We start from the raw sequence: 23417 nt of genomic DNA on the forward strand, positions 1-23417 counted from the left end.
CCAAGGCATTGCATAGTCCTCGGACTCAAGCCTATGGGGAAACCAACTACCTGGATGAGGAAAACTAGGTTTTGGACAGAACCAAGGCCTTGCATGGTCCTCGGACCAAGCCTATGGGGAAACCAACTATTTAAAAAAAAAAAAAAAAAAAACTATGGCACATAAACCTCAATGTCCATCCGAAGAGAACTCCTCGTTAACAGATAGGTTAATCCCTTAATTGCACGGATTCCCCGGTCTACCCTCGGATCCCCAGTACCAAAGGGGTTGATGCGATACGGTGCAATATATTACCCAAAAGCACAATCAAAGTCCCTCGCTACTCGGCTACCCTCTCGGACGAATTATTTAGAGTTTATCGTTCTCGGACATTGGTCTAGTATGCATCGCGCAGCACTCAGCGGTTATCCCGGTTAGTTCCAAGAGTTTAATTTATTGAGGATTAACCTTGTTATACTTGATAATATTTGTGAGTTTAAACCAGTAAGAATCTGTGTTAAGGCATTTTTCTGCCTGGAATATCATTAGGGGCAAGCTTACATTTAATATTCATGCACCAAGTAGTTGTTGCAGAGAAGAAAATTATGTATAAAGAAATAAACACATCTTTTATTAAGACAAAGGAACAGTACAGTGTACAATGAAAAGCTGAAACAAGCTTACATTAAAGCTAACTACGTAAGTAAAGAAAAATAGAAGAAAATGAAGATAAAGCCGAGGAGGTAGCACAGAGGAGAGGTTGGCTACTGCTTCGAGACCTTATTCCTCCTCAATGCTTTTGCACGCCCATAACTCAGGCAACAAAAGAACCCAACTTGAGCCTCACACCGCTGAAGGAAAGGTGCAGGGAGCCGGAAGTTGAGGAGCCTTCACCAAAAATTTACCTGCAACAAGGCAGAGGCACTGATGGCGGAGAAGCTTTCTTCTGACACACCAAAATTCTGGCATGAACAGAACCTGCTTCAGATTTTGACTAAAAGGGGGAGAAACACCCTTTCCCCTCTGTCGAAACGCAATGTTCCCTTGAATTTACGCCTCCTTTGCCCGTACCTCACTACTTTGAGTCTCAGGAGGACACGGTGCCTCCGTGGCGGATAGAGTTCCTTTTCCCCAACCCTCGTCACAAACATGATATACTAAGGGAGGAAACTGAAGGATTTGCGTGCAGGTAAGGCAACTTGCTCTCCTATTTATTTAAAAAGATAAGGTGGTGGCATTTAATTCACGCAGCGTCCCAAGGAACGCTACAGAAAAAATGTCTCCGGCTCGATTTCCCACACCATCTGCAACCATGAGATTAAAGGAGTCTCGTGAAGGCGCACCTCGAACACTGGGACGCCAAAAAGTACCGCGTGACCAAACACTACGGAAATACCTCTTAATTTGTGGGCCCAGTAAACTCGCGGCCCAGGCCCGTTCTGCATGGGGGCCCAGGGACAGAACCAAGGCCTTGCATGGTCCTCGGACTCAAGCCTATGGGGAAACCAAGTACAAAAAAGAAAAATTACAAGTTCTGGACAGAACCAAGGCCTTACATGGTCCTCGGACTCAAGCCTATGGGGAAACCAAGTACAAAAAAGAAAAATTACAAGTTCTGGACAGAACCAAGGCCTTGCATGGTCCTCGGACTCAAGCCTATGGGGAAACCAAGTACAAAAAAAGAAAAATTACAAGTTCTGGACAGGACCAAGGCCTTGCATGGTCCTCGGACTCAAGCCTATGGGGAAACCAAGTAAAAAAAAAAAAAAAATTATTACAAGTTTTATAACTGCTCGGATGGGAAAAGTCCCCGGCTCAGATACTGTAAAATGTTAAGGCCAATAAAAGTGTTAGGATGATGGTGGGGCACTCCACTATTCGGTAGCCTAAGGGAGCTGTTCATTTTTGCGGGTGATATGTCTTCGAACGATTACTTCCTACACCGCATAGAGCATCCAGTTCTAATCTCGGCATTGTTTCGGGCAATTATCGTTATTCACAGGTACGCATTGCTAGTTCAAGCAATTCTGTTAAAGTTGTGGTGGCTTCTTTTTATTAGCAAGTATTTTGGCCTTAGTTGTCATCGATTCAAATGTTATATTATTGTGCTGAGCAGCGTTTGCAAATTTGTAAAAACATAGAGACAGAACATGCGAAGTAAAATAACAACAATTTTTATTAATATGAAAAATTATTACAACGTACAAAGAGGGACTCAAACAAGCCTATACAAAAGGTGAGCTGCCGAAGCAACACTAACATGCGCAGTACAGATAAGTAAACAGCCAGGTGTCTTTTAAACTCGCTTTCAAAGTCTCTCCAATCTCTGCCTCAGTATTGCTCATATCGACAGAAGAACCTTCTTTGGAAAAAGATGAAGGAGAAGGAAGAAGAATTTGAAGGAGAAGGAAGAAGAATTTGAAGGAAAAGGAAGAAGAAGATGGAAGAGATGAATGAAGAAGATGGAGGACATGAGTAAAGAAGGAGGAGAAGAAGAGAGAAGAGATGAAAAGAAAGAAAAAGGAGTAAAAGAGGGAGAAAGAAAAGCACCAGGATGGAACTGGTGTTGGGAAGACTAAGAAAGGGTGGCAAAAGGAGGCGCCAGTGAACGAAGAGAGGAAGAAGTAGGGGCACTTAGTCCCTGCCTCGATCCTGACTCCCAACACACTGGAGCCATATTAGGTATGCTCAGGAGAGCGCGGTTTGTACTGATGATGGGTGTTCTCGACTCAGTCACGCCGAAAGTTTGACGTGACGAGTCCCTGCTTCGGATTTTGGCTGAAAGGAAGGTAAGACGAATCTTAAGCCTCCGCTATCCTTGCCCTGACCGAGCCATTTCGAGCTTTATTAGAACATGACGCTTTGAGGAGGGATATGGTTTCTTTATCATTTGTTATGGTGAATGTACTGTGATTTAGTATATAACTACTGGGTTAAGTAAACACTAAGGGAGGCAAAGGGTTTCAAATCTCAGAAAAATAAAAGGGTCTCTGCACGAAAGTGATAGCCTCCTACTTGTCTTCTTATAGGAAAGGCAAAACGGAAGGCATTAAATTCGTTCAGGTTTCCAAAAGAATCTGAAAACGAAGATGTGTTCGTTCTATTTCTCCGCCTCGTCAGACGAACCGTCGAATGTAAATGAGTCTCGTAAAGGGAAGTCATTAAAAGCGTGTTTTGAATAATCAAACGACGAGAACGCGTCAGGAGTAAAATCAAAAAACGCCTCGTAGATCAGTATATTTCTTGGACAGATGGAAAACCGTCAGCATTAATGAAAGGCCGAATTAAAGGAGCCATCATAAAAGCTCAGCATTACCAAAACCCCCCTTTCCAACCAAGAGGTTGGACAGCCGGGTTTTGAGGGGCTATTGTGGGGCCCAAATGATTTATGGGCCAGGCCCATCTACCCGGGGAGAATCCAAAGGCCCAAGCCGAGGAGGGCTATGGCCCAAGCTCGACAAGATAGCCTATGGATACCGCCGAGGGCAGTTCAGTCCTCGGCAGACCCAAAGTCCCCCCAGAAAGAGGGGTAAAAACGGTATAGGACTGAAACTTGGAAGAAAGATCTAAAATATCTAAAATATCTAAAATATCCAGGGAAAGCTGCCCTTACTACCATTTAATACTCTTAACCTGACATAGCCGCATTCTTTGGCTTTTACAACCACCCCCAACGACTTTGGGTATGGGCTGATGGGACAAATATCAGCCTTGAAAATGTTGACCCTATACGTGGACGAAAGACAGTGAACACAGGCGAGTATAAAAGGAAAAATCAGTAACCTAGAGAGGGGGCTGGGAAAAATGGCCAAAATCCAGAGCCTCCCAGCCCACCTCCAGGAGAAAGACTCCAGGGGTGAAGGAAACATAACTATATACGAACACCCCGAAAAACCCACCGCCTGGTGACTAAGGCCTAGCCTTTCAAACCCACGCTCTACAAATGATATTGTTTGGGCCTTTTTACGTGGCGCGAACCCGATACTGTTACGGTCCGTCGCGAATCATGTCCTTTCATATATATATATATATATATATATATATATATATATGGAAAGTTGGTTTATCATCACACATATGTACTACACATGACTCCATGTTGTTTGGCTTCTTCTTCTTCTTCTTTTCTTTTTTTTTCTTTTTTTTTGGTCCATGTCGAAAATAGTATTAAATATGGTATTTATTTATTTTTTGAAAGAAATATTCTATCTGATTTTGGAAAAATAAAATAAAATTATGACGTATATTTTCCAAGTATAACTTATATTTATGACACATTTGGTACACTGAATGAGGATTACAATAGGAATTATAGTTTTTATTGCTGGGAATAAAGTGTGTTGTAATAACAACTAAACATATTCATAAGTTTGATTGTGAGTTATAACATTAGAATAAAACTTAAGATTTATTTAAGAAAATATATTACCCATATAATTATATTTCCTTAAAGAGAGATGTTACGTCTACAATATTTTTACAACAAATCACAGGTGGTTAGTTGTTATTGGTTCAAATTTCAAACTAATGTTAATATTACTTTTTTGTCCCAACAATAACAACTAGTAACAACTTACCACTTAGGATTTGTTATAAAAATGTTGTAGACATATCATTTCTCTTCCTTAAAACTAATATTTATTAAATTTGAGAGAGATATGAGTTATTTTTTATGATTTTTTATTTTTATAATTGTTACATGTATATGGAAAGTTTGTTTATTTGGAAGTATATTAATTTTGGAAATTATTGCACCTGCGATGGAATAACTAATTCGAAAATACTTCCAAATAAACATACTTTCCGCAATTAATGTAAAGAGTATGATTATTTTTATTTTTATTTTTTTGAAAGAAATGTAAAGAGTATCTCATTCTATATTAGTAATGTTTTGCCTCTACTCATTAACTACTTTTCAATCTCTTTTCATTATTTTTTCCTTCCCGTGTTTCAAAACCCTCATAATCATCTCTCTCTCTCTCTCTCTCTCTCTCTCTCTCTCTTGCATTTTATTATTACATGGTTTTCATTCTCTGGTTCCTATATTGAATTCAGGGTTTGCAACATTATGCTTCTGCTGCTGTTCTTTTTTACTCTCTCCTTTGCAGGTTTGCTCTCTCTATGTGTGTTTTTATATGAGATTCTTTCTTGCAAATAACATGAGTTTCTTCTACCATATTTATGTAGTATGAAGAGTTTAAATCCCAAACTTAAATCTACAGTTATCTATTAGTTAAATTAAAGTAATAATAATAATACTAATGTAAATATAAAACCAAAACTCAAGACCTTTTTCTCCAAGTGTTATGTTTGTGCATATATATATATATATATATATATATGAATATTTTGTCGTGAGGGCTTGGTTAATTTACAAGTTTTTCATTGGTAGTTTTTGAACTTTGTTGTTGTTTATTATTTGCCAAAAACCTTGTTAGTGAGCGCCAGCCTATTGTTGGATTATTTTACCTTTTTTTTTTTTTTTTTTTTTTTTTTTGCAAAAGGTTTCTTTTCTTTGTGGTTTTTCATTATGACATGTCTAATTTAATTCTCTTAAACCTTAATCAGATACAAGATATTAGTTTTATTTTCTCAAACCTTAAACTATAGCCGCAATTGTGTTGCATTCGTCGTAGTTCTACTACCACAATTAATAAAGGCATCAATAGGTTGGAAACCCATCTAGTTAGGTCTAAATATATTACAATAGCATAGAAATACCTTGTAGAATGGGCAACCCAAGAAGCTATTAAATTGCAAGGCATCCAAGAAGCTCGAACGGTGAAAAAAAATTAATAGAAATCCTAATAAGCCTTATGGCCGTAATCTACGATATTTTATTTTTGGGATAATTTTTTTTTTATTAACTTTAGAATAAAAAGTCAGAATAAAATCCCATTATTTACCCTTAGTATTAGTTTACGTAAGTTTATCAATTTTACAACTTTTGTGGGATTTTCCCCATTTTAGCATAATTTCTTGCTTAACAAGAATTAGTGTGTGTTTTTTAAGAGTTTCATACTCACGTCAGGATTTCTTTAATGATTTCTTTTATAAGGTAAGGTAAGGATTTTCCCCATTAACATAATTTTTGACAAACCTTTTTTACAAATCAGTTTGTAGAAATTCCTATAAAAAGGAATTTAGGTGGCACATATAATAACAGCATCATCTCTCTATGCCCTTTAACTATGAATAATAATATAAATAAAAGGGGAATTAGTGCGTAAAAGGGAATTATCGTAAAAATATATATACTTAAAAGATAAGAACAAAACAATGCCAAGTGCCTTATCAAAAAAAAAATGCCAAGTGCAAGGTTAATTTTCAAAAATTGATTGCAACTACATCTTGGTAAATCAAAGCATAATAATATTCCCTTTACTTTTTAATTGTTAAACCGTTTAGCCTTTTTTTTCCTCCACATTGTTAACCAAAAAAGATGGGAATTTTTTTTTTTTTTGATGTTTTGTAGGGTTTAGAGCTAATGCTTTAACATATGATTACACTGCCAGCATTGAGGTAAGCTTCTTGCAATTAATTATTATCCTATATTGTAAATTGTTTAATGAAAGTAGGACACTAGGATATATGTATTATATGAAATCTAAAAAAAAAAAAATTCTTCTTTATTCACAACCTCAGTGTTTGGCAAATCCTCATAAACCTCAATATGGTGGAGGAATTATCATAAACCCTGAGTTGAATCATGGTCTGAGAGGATGGTCTACATTTGGGAATGCAAAAATTGAACAAAGAGTATTAGAAGACAACAAATACATTGTCGCTCATAGCAGAAATCAGCCAGAAGATAGCATATCTCAGAAGCATTATTTGCAAAAGGACAAGCTCTACACATTCTCTGGTAAATTATCTTTTTCACATCGATTTTGAAATTCCCCAAACACTTGTTACCATCAATAAAAATTTGCATCAATTAACTTTTACAAAATTTTCTTGCTTAAACATAGGTTTAAGGCTTCTCTAGTTACCTAGTAACATTGCTTCTCACCTTCACAGCATTGTCCTAAAATTGGGACAAAATCTTTTTCCAATTTCACTAATCTGCTTAGTGTACTACAGCTTGGATACAAGTCAGTGATGGAGATTTTCCAGTTAGAGCTGTTTTAAAAACAACTACTGGGTTCAAACATATTGGTGCTGTTTTTGCAAAGTCAAAGTGCTGGTCCATGCTCAAGGGTGGACTCACTGTAAATGCATCAGGGCCAGCTGAGCTCTATTTTAAGGTACTTTTCACTCTCTCTTTTTTTTTTCTTTTTTTCTTTTTTTTTTTGCCTATTATGTGTGTTTCCTACTATAAATAATAATGATGATGATCCAATTTTGATAAGAATTTAAAATTGACTCCTTCCTTTCCTATATAGAGGTTCCCTATGCCTAATTAAACTAGCAGTTTGCTAAGAGCAAAACTTTATCTATTCATTATTAGTTTATGATAAGATGCGGTCTTGTTATCATAATAAAACTTGGATTATTATAAAAAAGTAATATGAGGAATAGATGCTGTCCATTTAATCCTAACTTTTCAATTTAATGCTAAAGTCCCATGTTTATTTTTTATTGGTTTCTCCAAGCATCTAACATTTGCTAATCTCTTCAGAGCAAGAATGCAACGGTGGAGATATGGGTAGATAGCATTTCATTGCAACCATTCACCCAAGAGCAGTGGAAGTCCCATCAAGATCAAAGCATTGAGAAGGTAAATGTATAACAATGACAGTATCAAAAAGGTTCCACTTTCTGAAGTCACTAATATAAAAACTTAGAAATTTGTAAAACATGAATGGGAAATTATGTATCAGTAAAAACACTTCAATTTTTGCAGGCACGTAAGAGAAAGGTGAGGATCCATGCAGTTGATGAACAAGGCAACCCCTTACCTAACGCATCTATCTCAATTATACAGAAGAAAGTAAGTTTCCCATTTGGCACTGCCATAAATAAAAACATCCTCACCAATACAGCATACCAAAATTGGTTCAGCTCAAGGTTCACAGTCACAGTATTTGAGGATGAAATGAAATGGTATACCACTGAACCCTCCCCTGGCCAAGAGGACTACACAGCCGCTGATGCGTTGCTTCAGTTTGCAAAAAAAAACTCTATTCCGGTCCGAGGCCACAATGTTTTGTGGGATGATCCCTCGAAGGTACAGGGTTGGGTTTCTTCACTTTCACCAACTGATCTTGCTGTGGCTGTGAAAAAAAGGATCAATTCCGTTATGTCAAGGTACAAAGGCCAGGTTATTGCATGGGATGTTGTGAATGAAAATTTGCACTTCTCTTTCTTCGAAGATAAGCTTGGATCTACTGCCTCGGCAACCTTTTACAATGGTGCTCAAGGGATTGATGGAACAACTACCTTGTTTATGAATGACTATAATACCATAGAGGATAGCCGTGACAGGTTATCAACGCCGGATAAGTACATACAGAAGCTGAAACAGATTCAAAGCTTTGCCGGAAACAACAATCTGAAACAAGGAATTGGACTTGAGTCTCATTTCAGCATTGCTCCAGACCTTGCTTACGTGAGATCTTCTATTGATACTCTTGCTTCCACAGGATTGCCCATATGGATTACAGAACTTGATATTGCAAGTGCCCTTGGTCAACAGGTAATTAAGATGCTCAAGAGGCAAAAGTATGGAACTTTTTTTTTTGCACAATATCATTTATGGTATAATTAAAACCAAAGCCATTTACTTTATTAAATCTATAAAACCTCACCACAAATTTTTTAAGCTTTACAGTTTTTCAAGTTATTATTTTAATACATACATTTTAATTGAGTTTAAATTCTAGTTAAGATTTCCTACAAAAAATTTCATATATTTACATTCTCCATTAGAATTTTACCATATCATAGATGAAAAGATAATTTCATATAAATATAATCATAATAAATATTTATTATTTACTAGCATAATTATCAAATTGTATCTTTAGAAGGGCAAAAAAAACATTGATAAAATGTCATGAAAAAATGTCATATATATATACATATATATATATATATATATATATATATATATGTGATAGGAAACAATATATCATATTTTGTTGAACTTTAGGGTGCAATATTGCTTGGGTTATATATTGACTAGTGACTATAGGAATAGAAGCCCATGTCCTTTTCCAGGTTTTTTTTTTTTTTTTTGGTGGTAATTCTTCCTTTATAGATGCCTTCATCCAAGGTTTGCTATGAATTATTCTTTAATTTTCTTGGACTATGTGTGCAGGCACAGGCACAGTACTTAGAGCAAGTTCTAAGGGAATTACATGCCCACCCTAAGATCAATGGAATCATAATGTGGTCTGCATGGAAACCAGGGGGATGTTACCAAATGTGCTTGACCGATAATAGCTTCAATAACTTGCCAACTGGGAATGTCGTAGACAAGTTGTTGCGAGAGTGGGGTTCTAGCTTGAAAGGCACAGCAGACGGTGATGGATTCTTTGAGGCTTCATTATCTCATGGAGATTACGAACTGAAAATCAGTCATCCAAATGTTACAAGTTTCTCCTTGGCTCAGAGTCAGAGGTTTGAGGTGTCGTCAGCAGATACATTGGAGCAAACAACATTGCATCTCCAAGTTTCAGCATAAGTGGTTTTCTGTTTTAATAAATTGATAATTATAAGAAGGCTAGGGAAGCGTAATTTGGTCCCTAAACATCTTCTTTGAAACATCATGAGATTTTATTTGAGCTTCAAGAATCTTAGTAGCATCAATGATTCTCATGAGCTAGAATGAGCTATACATGAGACCATGAAATGATTTGAGTTGTTTAAGTACTATGATTACACTATTAACTATCATCTCTGCAAGGCTACGTCATTATTGATGCACTTAGTCGAAAGTCTCCAGTTATTTTTCAAATGCTCTGCATACCGCTTAGAGGAAGATCCTTATTGAAATAGAAAGGTTGGAAGTTGAGGTTGAATAGGCCATTCAGAGGCCTACTTCGCTAGCTGAAAGTTCAATCAACTCTAGTAAAAAGAATGAAATTGTTGCAAGGCAGTGACTCTTATTTGATATGGATAAGGTGCATAATGAAATTTCGATCTAAGTTTACTATGTATAATTTCGAGGACAAATTTTTTTTTTTTTTTTTTTTTTTTTTTTTTTTTTTGAAGGAAAGAATGTAACGTCCCAGTCAGTTAAAGAAAAAAGTGTAAGGTGAGATATTTTTGGGACCACATGTGCCCCACCTACCCCACCCATTCCCACCACACATTTCATTCCACCTTATCTCCCCTCTTTGGCTGGCACTCCCCTTATTTTCTTTTTTTTCATTTTCTCTCATACACTCCTCTCTACTCCTACATCCTCTCTCACCGGTACTTCCACACCACCACCACCACCATTTCCACCATCATTTTTTGGCAAGATCACCGGAAAATTCTTGAGAACCTATAAGCACCTTCGCATCCTTTTTTATGGTAAAAATTTCTAATCTTTTGGTGGGTTTATATACTTTTGCTTGAGGTTATGTTTATCTAAGTTTAAATAATATTATCCATGTGATTTATGAGCATTAGAAGTGATATTTATGTGTTTTTATGTATGGATTTTGGTCTTTGTGGATGTATTTTATGAGTGGGTTTATGATTTTTGCAATGGTGGTTAGCTAAGTGGTGAAGATTTGGGAGTTTTGGCTTTCTAATGTGAAATAGCTAATGACTCGAATTTTTATTGTGTATTGGAGCTAGTGGAGGATTTACATTTGGGGTTTGTATTGGTGTGTATTGTTATATATGTTGTTGTTTTATGAGTCTCTTGAAAATGACATGTATATTGAGGAAGAAATTCATATAAAGTGTTAGAATCTCTTATGTTAAAGGTGAAACTTGGAATGACATGATGATAAGTCTAAGCCATGTAAATGAAATTGTTGATAAACTTTGGAAGTGAAATACATTATTTGTGAGGTTAAGTACTTGGGCTTGCCTAATTAATTTCTTATCTAGTGATTTATAATTTGTAGCTAGATAAAATGTCAAGCCTTATGCTTATCGTGATAGGTTTGTTTGGTATTGTTTAAGTTCTAGCTAATCTCCTTTGGAGTTTTGGAACTAAGCTTTTTGTTGATTGCAAGGTAAATAGCTTTTAATGGGAATTTTGGAAAATAATCATGTTGTATAAACTTTGTTTTTGGGTCAAATACATTTTGGAAAATTATTTGTGAAACTATATTTACTTAAAAAGTATTGTGTTGTGACCCTATTATATATGATTATATATGAAAAGCGCATATGTTTAATATTGCATATATATGGGGAAATGCATGATTTGTTAGTATGGAAGAGATAAGCATCTTTGATATAATTCTTGGGAATGGATTTTATGAATTTATTGCATTATTTGCAAATTCTAAAAATGCTTTATCTTAGCTTGTATTATTTGGGAAATTCTCGCAAAATATTTATGACAAGAAATAGTTTAGAAGACTTTAAGAATATTGTGGCTATTTGGTTATTGAAATATTTTATGAAATTACTTGGAAGTGAACTGTGTATTTCAAATACTTTAACTTGTGAGCTTTTGATGTGGTTTTGTCATTGTGCCATGATATTGGTGATTACTCGTCTGTGTGACGACCCCGTCTATATGACGACCTTGTCATATGGCCTTGGGTGAGGTTTCTAGATTTGAAATGGTATTGGATATTTTATGGCTCACAATGAATAATATGTAGTTTCATAATTACTTTGGAAAGCTTGGTGCTACAATATGTCTATCATTCTTGTCATGATGTTAAGGAAATTTATTTTGCAAAATTCAAATGGAAATTCCCAAATTTTAGCATGTTTGTAAAATGTTCATTATGTTTATTATCATTAAATTTGCATTTTCCCCACCCCTATTAATTATGCTACTTACTGGGCTTTGTCTCATTTCATTATTTTACAATATTTTTCAGAGTAGGCAACTATCGTTTTGAGACAACTTTTTGGTGGCTAGCAGTAGTTAGACTAACCGTTGATGAAGGCTGACTTTTGTGATGGAGATAATTGATGATGTATAACTTAGAGTAGGCTTGACCCAATTCTTTTGTATCTAACAGTGGTTATGCCTTTATTTCCACTAATGGGATAAGTTGATGACATGTAATTATTTATTCAAACCTCCATTCTTTTGTGACCAATGGTCATTGTATTTATTGCATAGAGCTCTGACTTACTTTGGGAGTATATTTAATGGAATTATTATAATAATTCTTTATTTTGGTACTTGATATAATTTTATTTGGATTGAATTGCCAAAAGGAACAAAATCTACAGGTACTTTTGAGATGTTTTTCTCATGCTTTGGACCCTTTCGGGTTTAGGGTGTGACAATCTATTTGCAAGAGTGGTGATGGGTTTGTGAAGGTAGAAAATGTTCCTCTAGTCACGACAATGATGATGACAATAAGCGCAAACAAAAGAAGCACATGCTCCTTCATGGCCTCAGTTCTCATCTTCAATACCCAACATTGTTGCAGAACCATGTCCCTTACTTTGATCCCTTACTACTTAGATCTCCCAAATTTGAATTTCGATAATCTTGAGGTCGAACTCAAATTCTCTTGGTCTCCCTTCTCCCTTTTTCCCCTCTCGATCTCTCTTTCCCCCTTTTTCTCCCTCTTAGTATCTGACAGTATTGGGTGGGTGGGGATTCAATTTAGTTCTTCAATGTTGTTCTCCAAATAGGATGTAGTTTCTTAATCTAATTTATGGTTTTTTTTTAATTAACATTTTCTTAAAGTTAATAAATAAATAATTAATTAATTAATTAATTAATTAAATGACAAAAATGGCGTAGTTTTGCTATAGATAATAGCAGTAACAAACAGATTGCTAAAGGAGAACTTGATTGAGAATAAATTAAATTTAGAGAACTAAAATGACAAATTTCAAACTTAGAGAATTGGAATGAAAAGTTGTGAAACTTAAAAAAGCTAATTTTTGAATTTTGGCCAAAATTTTATTTTAAGAATAGAAAGTAATATAATCCCCTATGAAAGCTATATATCTCTATGAATAAATTTTTTGATAAATTATATACAAATAATTAGGCAATATATTGGAATGTTTGTATTTTTTTTTTTTTTAAATACCTGGTTGAAATTTTACTCTACCCTAATCTAAGTGTTTATGTGTGTGAAACTCTTTTCTGGAAACTAAAACCCCAACCTTTACCCCCCTACACCCTACAAGCACTTATACTTGTAGAGTAACAACCGCATTAAGGGTGCACGGTGGTGGGAATGTTTGTATTGAAACTGTGGTTTTCAAGGCTTTCCACGCGGCAGCAAATTATTACTCTAATGACGTGACAATTGTGAAAGGCTGAAAATGAACTATATAAAGTATAAACTATAAACAGACTACATATATCGATTATATGCATCTCGCGTTAATCATTGAACGATAATGACAAATTTCGTGCTAAACTTTTCTTGAGTGATATTTTACTTTGTGGTCCCTGTGTGTTTTCCTATCAATTATTACATTTAGGCTACTTGCTTAAAACTTGTGTGCTTTTGCATGAAATACCTTCTCTCAAGGGTGTTTGTGTGCAACAAACTTAGATAGAAGAGTTCATAAATTCAGAGATGCAAGTGATCACGTGAGTAAGTACTAAAAGAGTTAGCTTTAAATTTAGGGAAAAATCTATTGTAAAACTTTCATTCTATCATAATGAATTTGTTGCGTTGAGAATAGTTTAGGTTAAATTCTCCCCAGGTTTTTTACTTTGAAATTGTTTGTTTCATTGATTTTCCTGGGTTATCATATCGCTGTCTTCTTTACTTTTTCACACTTAGTGATATGATTGTTTGTGTTTAACCTAAATCTGAATAATAAACTTAAGTAACAACTTGGTTAAGTAATTAGATTAAACAATCTGGTTTACAAGGGTCTAAACGAACTGAGATATTGTTTCTTAATACAATAAACATATTAATTATTGTTGCTAAGATAAAATTTTAGAAATTATCTATTGTTTCTAAATATAGTAAATATATTAATCATTGTTGTTATAAGTGAACTTTAATTATTATTGCTTGGAATGCTTTTTTCTATTATTTTATGTGTTTACTCATTACAATTATTTTATTTACCAATTCAACTCAACTTTGACAATTAGTGGCCTTTATAATTGTATTAAGAAAAAATTTTGTTGTGTTAACATTTGCATTTATCTTCACTCAATTACTCCCCTGTCTCATGCCTCTTGTCTATTTTCTTCTTTTATTTTTTAGAATCACTTTTGTCTAATTGTTTAATTGTTTTTTAGTGTAACATTTCCTGTTTAAAAAAGCTAAGATATTATCAAGAGGATCATATTTAAACTTATTTCAATTGGACTTAAAAAAAAAAAAAAGAGTTAGGAATCCAAAATTTTATTTTAAAATTATTATAAGTATTTTTTTTTTTTTTTTTGGCCAGCTCAAGGGGTTCAAAAAGCTTCACTTGCTGCCGTCTCTGCTAATAGCATCAAAATACAACAACATAATAATGTTTGAAGGCGGATAGTCAAAGGTCGTAAAATCTTGTTGCCGAGTGACCCTATTCTTTGTGAGTTTATCTAGACACTAAATAGCTTCCTAGAAGTAATAGCTAACCTTCACCCTCGGAGTTGACCCAAAAGATACGAGATGGGGAGAGAATGAGCTATGTAAGTGCAAACCATTCAAAAACCATGACTACTTTTGCATCCAATTCTACTTTGACAGCTTGCATATTCTTTGCAATGCAAATCTGAAAACCATCTCTCTCAAGGCCCATAACTCTGCCTCAATGCTGATTGCTTTTTCTATAGCTCTGGAAAAACCTGAAACTCAAACACTTAGGTTCTGTTTAGTAGAGGTGTTTGAGTACAGTTGTATTGGCTATTGAATGAATCACATAGTTGAAGTCAATTGTTCTTAAAGAAAATAACACTATCTATAAAATAAAATAAAAATTTTATTTTTACCACATTGATTAATACAATCATGCGCTATTTGGTTAAACATAATTCTTTCCGAATTTGAGCTTTTTCTTCTCACGATAGGTGAGTATTTTCTTTCTAGGGAGAGACTTTTCTTCTCACATTTCTGGGTGAGGTTTAGGTAATTCTCATAGTCTGATTGCAATTTTTTTTAGAGTTTCAGTGAGGTCTATTTAGAGTTCCCCATTCACATGATGGATTCGGATTTTATAGACAAGTTGCAAAGTATAATGTTTACAGAGGATGAGGGAGAAGTCATTATCATTGGGGTTTCACAGAGGGAAATGATGCTAGAAGAATGTTCCCTCAATTTGTTAGGGAGGTTTCTCACAACACAAGCTTTCAACCAGCGTGCAACTAAGAGTATCCTACTATATGGAGGATGGGCTCGGATTTACACATTGTTGATGTGGGGGATGATCTTTTTCAATTCAAGTTTACAATGGAGAGTCAGTTGAAATGGGTGCTAGCAAATGGTCTGTGGAGTTTTAAGGATCACCCTCTGGCATTATTAAGATGGGAGCGAGGTATGACAGCAACTTCGGTTAGATTCTCTTCAATGCCGATGTGGGTATAGGTGTGGGGTTTACCTTTTGATCTGTTATTGGAAGAGGTGGGCAAGGATATTGGCAGTGGTTTGAGTGAAGTACTGGAAGTTGATTTGAAGGCATTTTCGTCTGACCAAGCTTGCTTCATCAGAGTAAAGGTGGAGTTGCTGTTGGATAAACCATTAAGCTAAGGAGGAGATGTCATCAATCCTGAAGGAGATAAGTTTTGCATTGGTTTCAAGTATGAACGTTTAGTTGGGCTTTGCTATCAATGTGGTCGGATTGGTCATGAGGCAAAGGAGTGCTCTGTTCCAAGAGATCGAAAATAGGGGTGTCTTCCTTATGGGGGGTGGTTGAAGGCAGGTATCGTAGAAATCATGGGAATGCAAAAAAAAGCAAGATGTAGCCTGGGACGACCGAGCGGTGATGCTCAAGAGGATCAAGGTGATCAGGTTTCTCCATAATGGAGGGTTAATGAACAAGGTGTTCCAAAAATTGGCAGTGGAAGTGGACAGAGGTCTTCAATGCAGTCGGGCAATCTACCTAAAGGTGGTATCGTCGCCGGTCCTCCGTCAGATGGTGGTGTTACAATTAAGAAGGATTCAGTCATGCTTGTGAAGAATCACATTCCCGTTTTGGAGGAGGTGATTGCAGAGATTGATCATGCCATCAAAACCGATTTAGATTTTTCAAATTCAAAAGCGATTCCAACTGTCTACGTGCCAAATTCTAGTGCAACTTCCTCGGACTTGATTGATGTGGGAGTCATGGGTAAGGATATTGTCACCCTCAATCGTGGTTTAATGGGTAAACAAGTTGAGAAAAAATCGGGTTTTAAGGGATTAGAAATAGGTTTTACGGTTGGATGTGGTAACGTGCATGGAAACAAGAATACTAGTAAGGGCCGACCCAAAAGAAGTGGTAGCCAAGAAAAAAGTGGGAGTCAATCTTTGCCTGGCCCAAAAGAAGTTGGAACTATGGAGGAGTCTACAATTGGAAGCCAAACAACAATGAAGAATTGGAAGAGGCTTACCACAAAACCTCACATTCTTAATAAATCTTCCATTGTTAATGTGGAACCTGGGTTCAAAAGGAAGCAAACAAGAAATTTGAATAGGGAAGGTATGGATATTAAGGGAGAAAAGAAACAAAAATTTGTGGAGAATGAGCAAGGTGTTGTTCAACCATGGGATTGATGGAGGTTGCAAGGCAACCATGCTGGTTATGAAGACACTCCTTAGATGGTTAAATATTTAAAAGCAAAAACAAAAACAAAAATAAAAAAACTCATCATTTTGCTATTCAGGTATATCAAGAAGGTGTCATTTGGCAGTTTTTTAGGTTTCTGGACATCCAATTGATGATTAGCAGTAGTTGGATTTTGAATTTGTTATCTTGATTTTTCTTTTTCCTTTTCTTTCTTTGTTAATGATGTAATCGTGCCACGCTAGCATAAGCTAGTGATGCAAAAGAGAAAATTGGGGGTCATATGTCCCTCTTTCTCTTCCCCATTGTATATTTTGTTTCTTAATTAATAAAGACTATCATTTCTGCTCACAAAAAAAATAATAATAATAATTCTTTCCTTTGATTCCTAGAATTCCTTCAGCGCTTTGCCATTTTATTTTGAGCTAAAATTACTTATTTAACATTTATCTCGGACCATGTTAAGCTTTCTTGTAATGTCAAACTTTATTCAAAACAAAGTTTGGCCCACTCATAGTTATGGTATTCAACAAATCTAGATTGCTCGGGTTAAGTCCAAGAAAAAGTTTACCTATGTCAAGTTATTTAGTAAATATGTTCATTTGATTAATAGCATAAATTTGTGAAGTGGTAAAAAAATATCAATCGTTGTAATTACTAAATATGGTGTGCAGAGTACCATTGATTTTTAAATCTAATAACATGTTTATATTGGCTAATGAAATCACATGGTTTTAGTTTTAATTGTCATTGAAAAAATAAAATGTCTTTTATTTTATTGGTCAATACAACAATATAGTTGTACCTAAAATTTGTCCCAGGTTAAAAAGCATTTTGATCATATGAGAATTCCCCACTAATAATTATGAGTGACAAAAGAGTAGTTTTCTTAGAAAAACATACAAGCAGCTAAGTTACATTTTAAACTTTTTGGCTAAGGAAAATGTAGGGTTGAAAAATGGTTCGGTCTGATCAGTCTTTTTGGTTTCTTAAAATCTTGTACAAAACTTGTTTTCAAAAAAAAAAAAAAAAAAAAAATCTTCTACATAACTTGACCGGATAGGCCACCAATTTCAACTAGTCCGAGTCCAATAGGTCCAAGTCAGTTTGATCCAGATTTCAATCTTGGGCTTGCACAGTTGCCCTTCCAATTTTGGGGTAATTTTTTAAAGAAAAAAAATTGATTCAAAAGGCTAAATTCAATTTTAATTAGATAAAGTTTTACTTAAAATTGGTTATAATTTTAGACGATAACCTTACTCAATAGCTTTTTATTAGAAATGAATTTTGACAAATCCACCTTTGAATTACATCTTCTTCTTTTATCCTCCATTTTTGCAAAATTTTTAGAAAATTAAAGATCAGTAGCTATGTTATTAATAAATTGTTTAAATTGTAAGTTTTCATAGTTTAACATTATGCGTAAAATATATGTTTATAGATTATATAGTAAATAATATCTGATTGATATAAAATTTGACATATGTATTAAGAATGTAAAGAACATTCAATTCAATGGTTCGATTTTTAAAATATGTAGTAATATTTATTTTATTGAGTAAGATTATAATTTTACGTTACAACCAATTTTATAGCTAAATTTTATTCATTTTAATTACATAACTCAAATGGTCGTCTGAGAATGAGAGTCCCGCAAAGAGACTAAGAAACTTTAGGTACTTAGGTTATTATGATTTTTTTTAAAAAAAAAATATATCAAATACCAAAAAAAAAAATTATATACTTACAAGTTTAGTATGCTTTATTCTATTTTTTTGCAAATTTGGAACCGAGACAGAAACCCAAGAATTTTAAAACTGAGGACCGATCAGATCGAATCCATCAGAAAATCAAACTAGGCTTGATTTTTGGTCCAATCTAGTTGATTAGTTCGGCCTATATATATATATATATATATATATATATATATATATACCTTTACCTGACCTTTGTTTAACATATTTTTTAGAAACATTTTTCTTCTTAGCATAAAATTCATTCGGTTTAACAAAGTTATTTCTGTATTTTTTATATTTTTTATGGCTTTTATTATGTTTTTTACTTTTTTGCCTAGAAGGAGCAATAGGAGGCAAACCATATTGTTCACAGAAATTTCCCATTTCATATTTAGCTTTTCTTTTATTCTTCAATTGGTGTTTTAGCAATTTTTCATCATTACACATATTGATACTAAGTTTTTTAATAGTACTCAAAATATCACCATAGGTTAAATTATCATAATCAATAGAATCATTTTTACCCATTAATTCTTGTTTTATCTTATGAGCAAAGATAGGAGGCAGACCGTCAATAAACTTTTTTTTTCCAATAAGGCTTATGACAATCTTTCCGGAGCATCACTCTAGAACTAAAAACATCTTGATACCATCTGCAATCAGACATAGTTAGACAACTCAAATTATTCAAATAATCAGAAACACGAGATGAAATACTGGATGGAGTACTAACAAAGTGTTTGAGAATAGTATAGATCAAGGTATTGACACCATCAGGAATACCACGACCAATACTTTCATCAAAAATAGACAAACCTTCATCATTCTTTTTAACAGCATGTTTAATAGACTCTCTGGATTCTTTAGTGATGTATGAATCCCACCATCCACGAAAAGTACCAGAAAAACCAGTAACAAGTAAATTAACAATTTCAAGTTGATCAAGATCATGGTTATTTTGATAAGCAATACCAACCATAGACATATGACTCATTTTATTAATGATTTCTAGTTCAGACAAACCATCAATTTTCCATTCAAAAAGCTTATCAGCAAAAACAGAAAACTGTGTTTGAAAAGATCTCTCTTCAAACTGCATATTAGGAGGAGTGGGTTTTGAATACCAGTTTTTAGTAAAAGGCATCTGTTTGGAGTTTCCAACAAATCTTTTAATTTCTGGGAAATCATCATCAAAGATTCTTTTTGCAGAAACAGAAGAAACAGTATCAGAATCTGTATTTTCTTCAGAAACAATTTCTTTTTTAGAAATAGTTCGAGTAGCTGAAGTACTTGTAGGAGTACCCTCAATTTTAACTTTTAAATCAGAAAGCATTTTTTCAACAATTCCAAGAGTCTTGGACTGAGAAGTTTTAAACATAACTTTTTCTCTTTGACTGGGTAAATCAATCAAAGGTTTCTCAGTTTTAACAGAAACAGACTTTTCAGAAACAGGTTTTTCAACAATTTTTTCTTCAGTACGGTCAAGTTGTTGACCAATAATATGCAAATATTGATGTAAGGACTCAATTTGTAACGACCCCAAACTGGTATTGGGTTCGTACGTTAAAGGCCCAAACAATAAAATTTGTAAAGAATGGGCTGAAAGGCTAGGCCTTAGTCACCGGACAGTGGTTAGTCATGGTATTCATGATGGACGCACAGAGGTGAACTAAGCTTGTCCATTGAGCTTAATGTTCTTATTATTCCTTCCCCTTTCTGGGCACCCCCTCTTTGGCGCATGGATCCTTACATTATATAGTCCTTCTCAGTTGATCCTAACCTTCCGTCTATCGATCAGGCAGGTAACTATTCGAGTGCCTATCCCGTCAGCCGCCTCCCCCCCACTTTCTATTAGTTGCAATAACCGAAACCACACTATTGAGGGGTCTTTTCCCATCAATGTGGCCAGGACGTTTGTTGGCGCATTGAATGCGGAGGTGACGTCTTTTCCTTGAACCACTCCCACACTGTACCCCCGTACGAGTCCTATTCTACTCGCCTTTTCTTCTGGGAGCGCTTTGGAAGCTGCCTTTGATAACGTGTCGTTCTTCCCTTTTAGTCCTTAGGATGCCGATGACAGGGTCATCCTCGGGTGCACCTCTAGGCCATTTGGATTTTCGCTGCTTGTCCTCGGCAACTACTCTCCTCGGCGCGGGCCTTGGGCCCTAATGGAAAGTGGGCCGGGACCACAAATTCTCTGGCCCCACAATAGCCCCTCAAAACCCTCCTCTCCGTCCGAGGATCTGGATAGCAGGATTCTCTGGCCCCACAATAGCCTAGCCTTTCAGCCCACTCTCTACAAATTTTATTGTTTGGGCCTTTAACGTACGAACCCAATACCAATTTAGGGTCGTTATAAATTGAGTCCTTACAATTGGTGTTAGCACAGGCGGTGATAGGATCAAGCCCCTGTCTAACAAGGGCCTGCCAAAACCCCTCCATCATTTCCAGCAACTCGTTGTTGTTGCCCTAGTATAAAGTTTCACTAGGAGCTATGCTTTGAAGCGCCAGTGGCACGGGCAGTTATAGGGGCTTCCAACATCAAGTCAACGCCTCACACCTTGGCCGAGGGGCTAGTCTTCCAAACTTTAAGAAACTATAAGTTTTGGACAGAACCAAAGTATTGCATGGTCCTCGGACTCAAACCTATGGGGAAACCAACTACTTTAAAGAAAAACTATAAGTTTTGGACAGAACCAAGGCCTTGTATAGTCCTCGGACTCAAACCTATGGGGAAACCAACTACTTAAAGAAAAGCTATAAGTTTTTGACAGAACCAAGGTATTGCATGGTCCTCGAACTCAAACCTATGGGGAAACCAACTACTTAAAGAAAAGCTATAAGTTTTGGACAGAACCAAGGTATTACATGGTCCTCAGATTCAAACCTATGGGGAAACCAACTACTTTAAAGAAAAACTATAAGTTTTGGACAAAACCAAGGTCTTGCATGGTCCTTGGACTCAAACCTATGGGGAAACCAACTACTTAAAGAAAAGTTATAAGTTTTGGACAGAACCAAGGTTTTGCATGGTCCTAGGACTTAAACCTATGGGGAAACCAACTACTTTAAAGAAAAACTATAAGTTTTGGACAGAACCAAGATCTTGTATGGTGCTCGGACTCAAACCTATGAGGAAACCAACTACTTTAAAGAAAAACTATATGTTTTGGACAGAACCAAGATCTTGTATGGTCCTCGGACTCAAACCTATGAGGAAACCAACTACTTAAAGAAAAGCTATAAGTTTTAGACAGAACCAAGGTATTGCATGGTCCTCGGACTCAAACCTATGGGGAAACCAACTACTTTAAAGAAAAACTATAAGTTTTGGACAGAACCAAGGTCTTGTATGGTCCTCGGACTTAAACCTATGGGGAAACCAACTACTTAAAGAAAAGTTATAAGTTTTGAACAGAATCAAGGTCTTGCATGATCCTCGGACTCAAACCTACAGGGAAACTAGATACTCCAAGAAAATCTAAGTACCAGACATGGCCCAACAACGCGCACGGCACCTCGAATGATGCCTTTAGTCCCTCAGAAGTATGTTTAGATACAAATTCAACGCCCCATGGGCGCAGGTAAGTTAGAACTCTAGGATATGATCCCAAGTATATCATATGCATAACTATTCATACATGTTAAGATAACTAGTTCAAAAACCATGAGATTCGCAACAATAGTAAATATCGGCAAGGATAACGAACATATAATTTAAAGGAAAAATGAAGAAAAGAATTTCATACATGTGATTAAGGAGTTTAATTACACGCAAACTCTAAAGTCCTCAAAACAAAAGGGAAACTAATTAACAGTTAAACTAGAAACAAATGCAAAAGTTGGTCAGGGTTTCTACTTCTTCAATTTTGTTTTGGCCACACCCTGGGAAGGCTGAGCAGGATTAGCCTCGGGGTCCTGAGAGACATCTCCTTCTTAGGAAGGCTGAGTAGGATCAGCCTCGGTGCCCTTAGGGACATCAGCAAGGGGAATGGCCTGAAGAGGCTGAACAAAGATGGCTGGCTCCTCGGCACCAGAGATCTGAGCACTGACTATACACTTAGCAACCTCTTGAGGCATCTCGGGATTCAGACCTGCAGGTGCTTCTGTCGCCTTATGAGGCTCTTCTCCCTCAGTTGACTCGCCAGGAATGACAATGATCTGAGCAACTTCTAACTGAGCAGCCTCAGCCTCCTGTGGAACGCTCATAGTCTCGGAGCTGGCGGAGGCGGTCTCACGGATGGCTGGAGGATAAAATACGCTCTCCGCCTTCCACAAGTCAGACGAAGCCTCCACCCCAGCTCGTTTGAGAGCCTCGTCCCAAACCTAGGAGTAGTATAGCCTGCATACTCCAGGGATTTGAGCTTTAAGGAGGGGCTGGGTTTCAGCCACCCCCGCCTCATAGCCCTCCTCTTCGGCCTTGTCCTTAGCAGTTTTGGCCTCAATCCTGGCAAACTCAGCCTCCGTCTTGGCCCTCACGGCTTCATCCCTGGTAAATTTTGCCATACCCTTAACATTGTCTGCTTTGATCAGATTCTTCTTTAAATCACTGATCTATTCCTTAGCAATCTCCAATTGCTCCTCGGCAGCAAGAAGGCGCCTCGTCTGTACTTCGGCTTGTTTTTGGGCACCAGTCAAGCCTGTCTCAGCACTATCCCTAGCTCTGGTTGCCTCTTTTAAGTCCTCCCTGGCCTTCGCAAGGTCGGACTCGGAATGTTTAAGGGTTCGAGCAGCATCTATACGTTTATTTTGCTCAAGTTCTGCGGTCTTACTCTGCTCCTTAACTTCTTCCTCCATCCTATAGGTAGCCTAGATAGCCTGCCAATTGAGACAAACACATTATGAACGAGAATTTAGGAGCAAGAATCGACGGAGTTATAGGTTTTAGGAGCCTTACCATACCCAGATACCTCTTCATGCTAAGGGCAACCTCCTGCATCCTCATGT

General features: G+C 36.1%; 1 protein-coding gene across 1 annotated transcript; it reads left to right on the plus strand.

The window, feature by feature from the left end:
• The first annotated feature begins 4965 nt into the window (after positions 1-4965).
• Positions 4966-10031, plus strand: LOC115982351 (endo-1,4-beta-xylanase 5-like). The gene is made up of 7 exons (XM_031104926.1): positions 4966-5087; positions 6455-6501; positions 6625-6844; positions 7063-7226; positions 7601-7699; positions 7826-8617; positions 9242-10031. The coding sequence occupies exons 1-7, from the start codon at positions 5048-5050 to the stop codon at positions 9605-9607; spliced, it is 1728 nt and encodes a 575-aa protein (XP_030960786.1). The 5' UTR covers positions 4966-5047; the 3' UTR covers positions 9608-10031.
• The last annotated feature ends 13386 nt before the right edge of the window (positions 10032-23417 follow it).

This window comes from Quercus lobata, chromosome 3, assembly GCF_001633185.2.
Source record: "Quercus lobata isolate SW786 chromosome 3, ValleyOak3.0 Primary Assembly, whole genome shotgun sequence".
Classification (NCBI taxonomy): domain Eukaryota; kingdom Viridiplantae; phylum Streptophyta; class Magnoliopsida; order Fagales; family Fagaceae; genus Quercus; species Quercus lobata.

What these genes read in the sequence shown, in the direction of transcription:
- LOC115982351 (XM_031104926.1), top strand. Translation starts at nt 5,048, where the DNA reads ATGCTTCTGCTGCTGTTCTTTTTTACTCTCTCCTTTGCAG. An exon ending in TTTTACTCTCTCCTTTGCAG is followed by an intron (nt 5,088 to 6,454) that starts GTTTGCTCTCTC and finishes GATGTTTTGTAG; the next exon opens with GGTTTAGAGCTAATGCTTTA. An exon ending in CAAGCTCTACACATTCTCTG is followed by an intron (nt 6,845 to 7,062) that starts GTAAATTATCTT and finishes AGTGTACTACAG; the next exon opens with CTTGGATACAAGTCAGTGAT.